The 12,042-nt window shown below is 38.8% G+C and overlaps 1 protein-coding gene across 3 annotated transcripts in view; it reads right to left on the bottom strand.

The window, feature by feature from the left end:
- The window catches only part of SHF (Src homology 2 domain containing F), a 331,977-nt gene that overhangs the window by 59,647 nt on the left and 260,288 nt on the right, over positions 1 to 12,042 (bottom strand). For all 3 annotated transcript variants that reach the window (XM_073652898.1, XM_073652899.1, XM_073652896.1), the window contains one exon: positions 5,624 to 5,810. In XM_073652898.1, the coding sequence (XP_073508999.1) occupies positions 5,624 to 5,810 (187 nt within the window). The remainder of the gene's footprint in view (positions 1 to 5,623; positions 5,811 to 12,042) is intronic.

Here is a 12,042-nt window from a genome sequence, read left to right as displayed (position 1 = left end):
CAGGGGAATCCAATCATTAAACATAATAATATATTTATAGGTTTGTGTTATAAAGAGTGTTTTGATTTTCTTAAAATTTCCAATTTTCTCTCTTCCATCCATAACATATGATAAATGGTTCTACTCTCTTTCTTATCAAATTATTAAGCCCGGATTAATATACCACCATTTACTAGATTTTAAAGGAATATATCTTCATATGAGGATTTTTTTACAATGTGTTTTTCTAGTTATGTATATTTGGACACAACACTCAGAATGGCCACCACTGGTCAATGTTATTCAAGTTGCCCTCTTAATTCATAGCTGGTAAATGTATTACTAAAAGAACAAACTCATCTGTAGGAGAGGCTTCTATACCTACAGTACATGTAATGCTCATTGGAATATCTGTGCGGTCAGTCCTAAAACCTTACAGCTTTAAAGGGAATCTGTCAGAAGATTTTTGCTACCGCATCTGAGAACAGCATGATGTAGGCAAAGAGACCCTGATTCCAACGATGTATCACTTAGTTTACTGTGACACAATCAGAGTTCTTAGATTTAGAAATGCAGCAAAGCTGAGAAAGCTAACCCCACCCACACCAGGTTTCTATGTACATGGTCTATAGAGAGTGAGCTGCTTATCAAAGGAGGGGGTGGAGTCGGACCAGTGCTAGCGCACCAGCTAGTCACAGCAATCATAATGTCCTAGTGATAAAACCTACACTATAAGTAAACAATCGCACACAGCCTGATAAGTGACACATCGCTGAATTCTGTGTTTTAACCCCTGTCACATGCTGTCCTAAGATTACATAGCAAAAACCTGCTGACAGATTCCCTTTAAGCGGTATCAGGTTTGGCCTAGTCAATATGTTAAAAAAATGCTCTTTCTGCTTCTTCAAAGATAGTAGGATAATATATTTTTAGAGGTTGTATTAGAAAAACCTATACTTTTTCCTTTAACAGCACCCACTTATGTCAAAAGACTGTATCTGGTATGGCAACTCAGCCCCATTTGCTTGATGGTATCTTGAAGACCTCTCCTGATCTCTTGCCTCAGCAGTCCTTATACCTAATCTCTTGCTTCAAAACTAGAAGGGCCCATTTACTCAAGTAGATAATTGTGTAAGCAGTAGACAATATGATCGGAATATAAAATCTGTACAGAATAGCAGAAAATTGATGATAAAAGCATAATAAATTATTAATGTCCAATTGTTTAATATTCCTAGGCAGAGGCATTTTCCATTTTCTTTGCATAATCAATGAACGAGCAATTACATCTCTTTTTTGCATGCATAAATTATTTCATGCATGATAAACAAGAGTTTTTGGACTTATCGTTCATAAAGTCATTCAACCAATTTACAGAACACAATTATCGTGAACGATGGGTCATAAACATTCAAATCTTAACGATCATCTACAAGTGTAATCAGGCCCCAAAACTCCTTTGATGTATGATAAGAGTGTCCATAGCTCTTGCCAATGCAACATAAAAAAAACCTTAAATGCCAGGAATTCTCCTCTGAACCCAAAACTATAATGTGCAAGAGCTTATAAGTCTCACAAGTGGGACTGTATGCCCCATTCTGGCAAAAATTTAAGACATCAATCCTCTGCTGGTGGATTATTGGAGTTCTAGTGTACTTAGTTAAAGTGAAGTTTAGCATGTCAATGCAGACTTCATCATTGGATACAAACCAACTAACAGTAAAAATCTCAAAGATTTAAAAACACAAATAGTGCGTCTCTCATCTGCAACTTTATGGGCATCTGTCACCAAGTGTTTGCTACCCAATCTGTGAGCAGCATGATCTAGGGTCAGAGACCCTTATTCCAATGATGTGTCACTTACTTGAGCTACTTGAGGCATTTTAATCAAATCACTTTATCTTCTGCAGATCTACCAGTTATCTGAATGCTGAACTCTGTATAAACATAAACCACTGATTGCTCGCTTTCTGTATTTATACAGTGTATACAGAAAGCGGTCAATCAGTGGTGGAGGTGCAATTATACAGAGATCATGAATATGCTTGACTTGCTGGCAGCAGGTTTACTAGTCCTCTAATGATAAAATTAGTTTAATCAGCAGGAGATTATCAAAAATACACTAACCAGCCCAGTAAGTGACATCACTGGAATCAGGGCCTCTGCCTCTACATTATGATGCCCTTAGATTAGGTGGAAAAAAACCTGGTGACAGATACAGTTTAAAGGAACCTTAGATGTTATTAGCTCATAATTGCATTTGTATTAGTTTATTTGTTTGGAACACAAAACAAGTTTCTCCATTTGGGAGGGGAGGGGGGGCAAGCGGTGCTGTACTTTGTAGACAATCTGTGACCAGTAACATAAAGTAGGGGCAAATACCCTGTTTGGAATGTTGGGTCACTGACTGAGCTTCTTGTTGCATCTTTTATAAAATAACTTCTTTGCTGCAGTTCTGCTAGTGCTTTACATCATGAGCGCCTGGTCTGTAGTCCTCAATATACATGAGTTCCAGATGTGTCTTCCAGTCACTATTGATTGGCAACCTTCTGCTAGGGCCCAGTGTAGGTAGAAATCTATAAATCAGTAGTATGGGTAGGATTTTTCAGACTTCATCATTGAGAGGACTAGCAGAGCTGCAGCAAATAAAACAGTATTTTTTTTCCAAACTACAGCAAGAAGCCCTAGAAGTAACCCAGCATTAAAATTAGTGTCCCTGTCCCTATATTACACTGCCTCAGAATGGGAAGCTTAAATCGGGGACAGATTACCTTCTAAGTAAAAATAAGAAAACTTTTAAAATCACATTTATTTTATGTACAAATCATCAATCACAATGTAAAACTTTAAGATGTACAATGATAGGTAGCAAGAAATTACTAAGGTTTAAAAATGTAATAAAGATGCCAAGCAAAATTGAAATTTTATAGTTCTAGTAAAAAAAAATATAATCTGTCTAGATATATTTATTTTTTTGCATTATTTTTAATGACCTTGTAATGTGACTTGAAAATGAAGAGAGTCATCTTATTTGTAAATCTCTACTCCCTCATGTCTTTTTTCACGGTCATGATAAAGGACACATGAAGTTCAGATACATGATGAGATTTGTTAATAGATTATGGAATAGGACATGTTATTCAATTATTGAATCTTAATAAAACATATCCATATAAAAGAGGAGCTTTCTCAAATTTTAGCATTAGAAACTGTACATTCCTGCACATAGTAGCAGAAATAAAAAAAAAAAGTTTTTATCTACATTCCTGCACACTATTGCCTGTAATCATCTACTGAACTATAACTCATAATTGAATGCATCTTTAATAAAAAAAAATATTTTGATATAGCTTGGTTGACTGATAAAAATTAGAGTCACTATGCTAGTATGCAACTATATTATCTAATCCATATGCAAATATGGAATTATATAGAAATTACATAATAGCAGGAATGTAGATGAAAATGTTTATTTTTCTCCACTCCATAGGGATAAAAAAGTAGACGCTTAAAGTTCTGACCAAAATGGAATGTCCTCAGAAAAGGTCAGAACTATGCCATGTGTCTGTCTCATTAACAGGAATATTTACCTGTAGTAGATTTGCTGTCGACAGATGCTCCTCACTCTAATGCTGCTGCTGCATCCAATCGAAGTGTGATCACATGTGAGATAGATGAAGTCTCACTCAATCATGCTCATAAAGCAGCCCCCCCCCCCCCAACACTTCCTGGGATTAAAGCCGTAAGAAAGCAGGTGATAAGGTCCTGGATGGCAGGTATGTACCATCAAGGCAGTAATGCAAGTCCCAGGAAGCCTGTATCAGTAACACTAGGTTATTGAGAGGGTTTTTATTTGACTGGATTTTTGGTCTGGGATTTAGGAGTGACTAAAAGAGCCTGGGTGGGAAAGGTCGCTCCCATACTACATTCCGGCTCTTATGGGCCTAATAACAGGCAGCTGGGTTAACTCAGCAGAGTTAATCCAGTGTTGGTGTTGCAGCTGGAGAAAGACCATTCATGGTGGATAAGTCTATACTAGGCAACTAAGAAGTGCCTGTAATACCAGGTTGGTGAGACAGTTTTGATAAACTTTGGCTTAACCAGAGAAAGGACTGTTTTCTTATTCATTTGTGTTTAAGAAAGGTTGGAGCTGTAAAGTTTATGAAGGACAATAAACTTTATTCTTTCTTGAAATAAATATCCTCTGCCTGTTCATATCCAAGTGGCTTCCAGAGAGCAGAGACCCCTGAAAAGCCTAGGAGAGGATGTGGACAGTAGCATCAGAGTGAGGAGCGTCGCAGAAACAGCAGAGCTTGAGAATCCCTCTATGGGTAAGTATTACTGTTAGTGCAGTTAGAGAGGAGTTGCCAGCTCGGTCATATGAGACAGATTAAGTCTCATGACCAGGCTGGCACAATTCTGACCTTCTCTATGAGCATTCCATTTCAGTCAAAATTGTGGGAATCTACTAGTGAGTTTACAGTACATGCCCACAGAACTGTTCAAAATAAAACGCCTAATTTCATGAAATTGGAGCTAGAAATTTTGGCACCCTTTATCTCCACAACAGAGTGAAGTAAAAATGAAAGAAAAAAAATGGAAAAAATTATTTTCATCTACACTCCTGCTACTATGAGCAGGAATGTACAGTTTATAATGCTAAAGTTTGTAAAAGGCCTTCTTTAAGCCAAATAAAATTCACAAACTTGATAAAAATATGAAATCATTGCCAAAAAATTACATCTTTGAGTAGATAATTAGTAGAACAGATTTTTCTGTTAAGTGTTTTAAAAGGGTTGTACCAAGTTTTAGAGACGTCCCCTAGGATAGGTGTTAACTTCTTGATCACTGGGGGGGATCACTACAGATCTCAAGTATGGGGCTTTACAGAACCCTCTCTGAATAGAGCAGAGGCTGACTATGCCCACCTTACCTCCATGGGATAACTTCAAAACTTGGTACAGCCCCTTTCAAGGGTTAGTCCCAAAATAACTAGCAATCCCCTACGCACAAGAAAGGAGATAACTTCCTGATCACTAGGGGTATGACCAGTGAGTACCGCAGGAATCTCAAGATCTTGACGTTAGAAACCCAAGATCAGGAATCTGTAGCACCAGCTTGAATGAAGAGGAGGTGCAAAGTCTTGATCTCTGATCCCTTCATTGTCTATGGAACTGCTGGAGAAAGTACAGCGCTCCACTATTTACGGAGGTCCGACAGACAATGAATAGAGCGGAGGTCGAGCAGGCACACCTCAGCTCCACTCTTGCCCTGTTCTTGGAAATTCCAGATTTCTGATTTCGGGACTGCTGTGGGTATCAGCAGTCAAACCATTAGCGATCAGCAAATTAAATTGTGATAAGGAATAACTTGTTATTCTGGGAATAACCCTTTAATAATTCAATATCCAAAGTATTTTGAGAGCATTATGCCTATAGAAGACTACATATCAATGCAATTTTGATGATCATCTCAATGATGAGGTTTTTCTGCATGTTAAAAGTAAACATATAAATATGACCATTCCTTTATATACAAAGGGGTATGGTCTTGTTGAAATTCTATACATTGACATAATTATTGTCATGTGGGCATTACATTTCTTTTTTTATTGTGGCTCCGGAACAACATTAATAGTACTTACAATTGACTCTCTAATGGTAGTGAAGGATCTATTCTTTCTCCCACTGTGCTGATGTGTTCTACACTTGAATTCTTGATAGCCTTCAAGTTCCCAGCTGAGTGTCTGTGCATGTGCCTGAGTTTGTCCTCTGAGGATGGTGACATGCCTGTTTTATCATCATCATCATCATCATCATGATCTAATTGGGCTAAAGGAAAAGAGAACAACTCTAAAATATAATTCTATCAAACATAGAACAGGAACTCACACAAGTTTGGGGTTTTGGAAGTCAGCTCGTACTTGCCCAATTTTTAGCCTCTCCACCCAATTTAATGTCACAGCAGATGTCTCAGTTCTAATCATTTTCTACATACAATATGTGCTGCACAAACAGCAAAGAAACAACGTATAAAACTAAAATGTGCAATGAAATGCAGGATTAAACTCTCAATGAAGATCAATAAGCATTGACATATTCACATCTCATTCCATCCTAGACACTTGAATACAATACGCCCTATTTTGCTGGCTACCCCATTTTTTCAAGACTTTCTCAACACTCATTTACTAATCTTTAAATTATGACAGACACTCCAATTTTAAAAGTAAGAAAATATTAGAAAATGATAAAAATAAATACATGCTCATTACATACATACATGCACGCACAACATACAGGCATGCCACATGCTCATTTATGCACACTCACTATGTACATACAGTATATGCACATTCACTAACATGCAGTAATATACACATTTGCTACAAGCACATGCACGTGAACAATAACTTGGAAAGAATACATGTGTGCATAATAGTTCATAATGTGTTTGAGTCCTTGGTCCAACAGACAACAGCATCTTGTAATCCTACAGTCACGGCTTACATACACAGTGATAACTGCAAGAAGAACTAACGTATATACTCGAGTATAAGTCGAGTTTTTCAGCACATTTTTTGTGCTGAAAGAGCCCCCCTCGGCTTATACTCGGGTATATACTCGAGTATATAGAAATTCTGGTGGTGGATAGTGGTGGGGAGGGTTGCGGTGGAGGAGCGGGTACACGCAGTAGCCATCTGCTGCAGCTACCACATGTGACCGCTGCTAAAGGGAAACTAATATTCACTCTTCTCCACGCCAATGGACGTGGAGAAGAATGAATATTCATTCTCTTTAGTAGTGGGCACAGAGGAGCGCTGAGCCGCAGCTCCTGCCGACAGTGCCCGCTACTAAAGAGAATGCATGTTCACTCTTCTCCACGCCCATAGTCCGGGCGTGGAGAGGAGTGAAAATGCCAGCAGCTCATATCAGCATCTGAGTGCGCATGGCTGTAATGTCATGCGCTGCTCAGATGCTGACATGAGCTGATGCAGCAGAACAGGACGCAGCACTGGAGCAGAGGTGAGGAAGGAAGGTGAGTATAAGTGTTTATTTTTTTATGCATACAGTGATGAGGCTATACATACTAGGATTGGGGGATGAGGGGTGCCATACATACCAGGATTGGGGATGAGGGGGGCCATGCATACCAGGATTGGTGATGAGGGGGGATCATGCATACCAGGATTGGGGATGAGGGGGGTCATGCATACCAGGATTGGGGATGAGGGGGGGTCATGCATACCTGGATTGGGGATGAAGGGGGGTCATGCATACTAGGATTGGGGATGAGGGAGCAATGCGTACCAGGATGGGGAAATTTACCAGTAGCTGCTGCATTTCCCACCCTAGGCTTATACTCGAGTCAATAAGTTTTCCCAGTTTTCTGTGGTAAAATTAGGTACCTTGGCTTATACTCGGGTCGGCTTATACTCGAGTATATATGGTATATCTGCACATAAGCTCCCCTGCCTAGAAAAACATTACTTCCAATCTATTGTGGTGAATTGCCAGACCTCTGCGGTAGCAGCTAATAAAATAAACAAATAAAAAACAAATAAACACATAGTGCTGCCCCCTAACTTCGGCTGCCCTGAATACCTACCCTTAAAGAGAACCTTTTACTAGTTTTAGCATGTTAAACTGACCACATAATGGAATAGTGGCTGTAGAGCAAAAAAAAAATGTAGTTTTTACTTTTCCATTTTTTCCTCTGTTGTAAAATATTAGCTGGTAAAGTTAAGGTTACAATTTATGATAAACTCACCAGGGATTTTTCTATGGGGATGTGTACTTCTTCTCCCTTTATGATGTTAACAAATTATAAGAAGGCAGCAACATACTAGGGAAAAGAAAAACATACCATCACAATAGCTTAGAGCAGGTTTCTTCTGGGGAAGACATGTAATGACAGACAGTCTGCTTCTCTCACTGATCTTCCTGCAGAGCTGTCTGTGGTTACAAAAGTCTGGAAGTAGAACAGAGAGGAGTGTGATTACATAAACATTTCAGCTTTCATCTAGTGGCAGCTAGTTTGGGGGGTGGGGGATGCAGTACAGCAGAGCTTTTTTCTCATTACTCTCCTCACAGTGTTGTCAACTATGCTCTACAGCCCCTCCTCCCAAACTGGCAAATGAGGTAAAGGCGAAAGAAGTGTTTGTAATCATATTCATCTCTGCTCTGCTCCTAGTACTTTGTAATCACACAAAGCTCTGCAGTGAGACCAGTGAGGAAATCAGACTGTCATCACATGTCTAACAAAAGGAGAAAACCTGCTCTAACCTATTGTTGTGTGTTCCTCTTTCCCCTGTATTTTATTGACTGCTTGTGATTAGTTAACATCATACAGGGGAAGAAGTACACACCCACAGAGAAAAATCTCTGGTAACGCTCTCTTAGGTTATCGTAAATTATAACCTAAAGTTTACAAGCGAATATCTTCACAATGGGGAGGAGGAATCAAAATGTAAAAATTACATTTTACTCAGCTCTGCAGACAATTGTTCAATGATGTGGATAGTTTAAAAGCTCAAACTGGTGAAAGTTCCTCTCTTAGTGCCACAACAAAAACACATTTTAAATAGTTGTATTGGAAAGGGTAATTTAATGGTTCAATTTGATTCTACCAATGAAACATTCTTAGTTTCAGCTTTGTTTTTGCCTTTACATGGTAGGTACCAGAGAATGCCAGGTACAAGGTTACAATCTAAATATGTAACTTTAAGACATGAGCATTTCACATACACTTGTCTTGAATCTAGAAAGACAAAACCTAAGATAGAAACAAAATGAACACACAGTGGCGACCAAAAGTTTTGCTTTTTTTTTTTAAAGTGTGATTACTTCTGTCTGGTTGTTGTGATGCCATTTTCCTTGTGATGAAATGAAAGTGCATGAAGTTGTCATCATGCAAGACCTTAATTTTAACCAAAATGCTTTTGAATATAGCTATGGTTATTTAATTAAAGAAAACTGACTGCTAAAAGTTTTGCATATACTATTTATTGATCACAACATAGAGAGTAATTCATTGTTTGCAAAGCCATAACTTCGTATTTTGTAGCAAAACTTCTTGCTTTAATTACTGCACCACACCAACGGGGCATTGAAGCCACTTGGGTATTCAAGACATATTGAGGGATCTTGCTCCATTCCATTTGCAAATCTGCAAAAAATTCATCTTTATTGCTATGGGTACGGGCCCCAACTAGTCACCCAAACTCATCCCATAGATGCTCTATAGGGTGTAAATCAGGTGATTGTCTTGGCCATTGCAACAGGCTAACATTTTTCTTTGCTAACCAATTTTTGACTAAATTGGATGTTTGCTTAGGATCATTGTCTTGCTAGAATTTCCATTCCCTGCCAACTTTGCTTTTACCATGTAGCAGCATTACATTCTCCAATATATCCTTGTACATGGTAGCATTCATATTTCCATCAATTCTATGTAGAGGGCCAATGGCAGATGCAGAAAAGCAGCCCCAAACCATGACATTGCCACCATCATGTTTTACTGTAGGTGTGTGGTACCTTACATCATTACGGTTTCCAATTGGGCGGTATATATAGTACTTGAAATCACTACCATTCACCTGACCACAACACCTTAGACCAATCGGTCTCTTTCCATTGGCGGTGTCCTTTGACAAACTCAAGTCGGACCTTCCGGTTCTTTGTAGAGATGAAAGGCTTCTTGACTGGACATCGTGCATTCAACCCTACTGCTCTTAGCCATCGCACCACAGTTTGGCGACTCACTTTGACCCTATATTCTTCGTTCATTTCGTGTGTAATCTGTACAGCGTTTCTATGGACATCAGATACTGACTTTTTCTTAATAATGTGATCAACTCTGGAGGAAGTTTTCCGTGGTCGTCCACTTCTAGGTTTGTCAGCTGTTCCACAACCTTCTTTTCCTTTCTTTAATATACCTGACACTTGACTGAGAACAGTTGAATTCCATTGCTACCTCTTTTTGGCTTTTGCCTGACTTCACTCTCAGAATAATACACTTCCTGGCATCTGGTGATAAATTTGGTTTGGTCTTTGCCATATTTTAACCTAAAAACACACACACAGAAAAAAAAATTTAGGCAAAATTCGACTACTACAAAATATGCAAAGCATTTGGTCCAGCACATGGTGAAAACTAACACATAAAGGGATAAAACAATGTCAAACACAATTTTCGTCAGTTTACTAAAATCACCAGGAAAATGGCGTCACAACAACCAGACAGAAGTAATCACACTTTTAAAAAAAAATGCAAAACTTTTGATCGCCACTGTATACTCAACAAGAAGTAAGTAAAAAACAATACTGCATATAAATAACATAGGGTACTTAGTAGATACTGTTTACTTTTTACTTACTTCCAGAAGGGTATATGTTGATTTTGTTTTTATCTTAGGTTTTGTCTGTTTAATGGCCACAGTGTGAACATGCTCCTACATGTTACATGTATACCAACTTTTGCTCATTTCTTTTGGTTTTGCTTTAGGTTCTTGCTTTCAGTGCAGGTAACAGTGTGGATTCCCTTTCTTTGAGTTAGGCATTATATTTATATAGCTTCCCATTGCTGGGTATCCATATTCAGGACCCAGTCCTGCTCGGCCCTAATTCACATTGAGGAAATTTTTGACACATAGTAAACTTTTAATACTAGAGGTTAGTACGGTCCCGATTGGGTAAACCTTGGCGCTAATGGGATGACTTTTACGCTTTTTTTTTATTATCATAAACAATGTGTACTAAGTACCCCATGTTATGTATATGCACTATTTCTTTTTATTTACTTACAGTAGGGCATATGTTCATTTGTTTGTTTAATGGCCAGTGTGAACATGCTTCTACATGTAGCATGTATACCAACTTATACTCCAGTTCATTTTTCGGTTTTGATTCTAGAAAGATCTATGCCCATCTTAGTTTTCTGCCCAGAGACCCCAGTAGGTCTAGGACAGGGGATAAAGTTAGCAGGGAGTCTACTCTCATCTGTGTAAAAACAATTATTAATGCCCAATGGTTTAAATGTGGAAAATAAAGCATTTCATTAACACCTAATGTACCACAAAGGGTACAATAAATCCACTTGCTACTGAACTACAGATAAAACTTAACTTTAAGGGTATGTGCACACGATCAGTGTTCACTGCAGATTGGATGCAGCGCAAGTGCGCTGCGTGCAATCTGCAGTGACCAGATGTTACAGGATAGTGGATGGGATTTATACAAATCCCATGCCCACTATGCGTTCCCGTTCTCCTACGGCTCACCCGTGGAGATGGACATGCGGCGTGTCTTCACAGACCGCAGCATGTTAATTTCTCTTGTGGAGATGATAGATAGTGCAAAGGATAGGATGCGGTGAAGCCGCATGGGCTCAATGAACACATGCGGCTTCACCTGCGTGCAGCGCTTTGGACGCAGCACAAGTATGCTGCGTTCAAAGTGCGCTGCAAAAAAAGAATTGTGTGTACATACCCTTATTAACATGAATAAGAGAATGTATTTGTAGATCTTTATATTTATTTAAAATATCAAGAAAGGGTTTCACAATTATTGTATTGATTTAGTAGCATAAATACCAGAAGAGCTCTAAGTATCTGCAGTCAGCTTTGAAGGTCTCACGATTTAACGTCTCTCAATTATTCCCATGATTTTAAATGTCACAAGCCTCCTCAACATGTTTCACCGGAGCACCAGCTTCATCAGGAGAGTGAGGCTCACTTTAAGGCCACAGCCCCACTATCAGTATTTGGTCAGTATTATTTCTCATGAGTGGGAGACGAAACCAGGAGTGGGTGATAAATGCAGAATTGGTGACTTGTTTCTATTATACCTTTTATCTGATTGTTCCTCAACTGGTTTTGGCTCCCACTCCTGAGAAAAATACTGACCGAATACTGACCAAATACGGATAGTGGGGCCGAGTCCTAATAAATACTTTATTTTCAACATTCATACCATCAGGTATTAACACCTTAGTGTCCAGACTATTTCACCCCCTCCCCCCTCATCACTTTTCTATTGTCGCATTCAAGGAGCCAAACCTTTT

The sequence above is a fragment of the Phyllobates terribilis genome, unplaced genomic scaffold (assembly GCF_046119375.1).
Source record: "Phyllobates terribilis strain yellow unplaced genomic scaffold, ASM4611937v1 Scaffold_11__3_contigs__length_659146591, whole genome shotgun sequence".
Classification (NCBI taxonomy): Eukaryota; Metazoa; Chordata; class Amphibia; order Anura; family Dendrobatidae; genus Phyllobates; species Phyllobates terribilis.
This window is presented reverse-complemented; position numbering and strand designations above follow the sequence as displayed.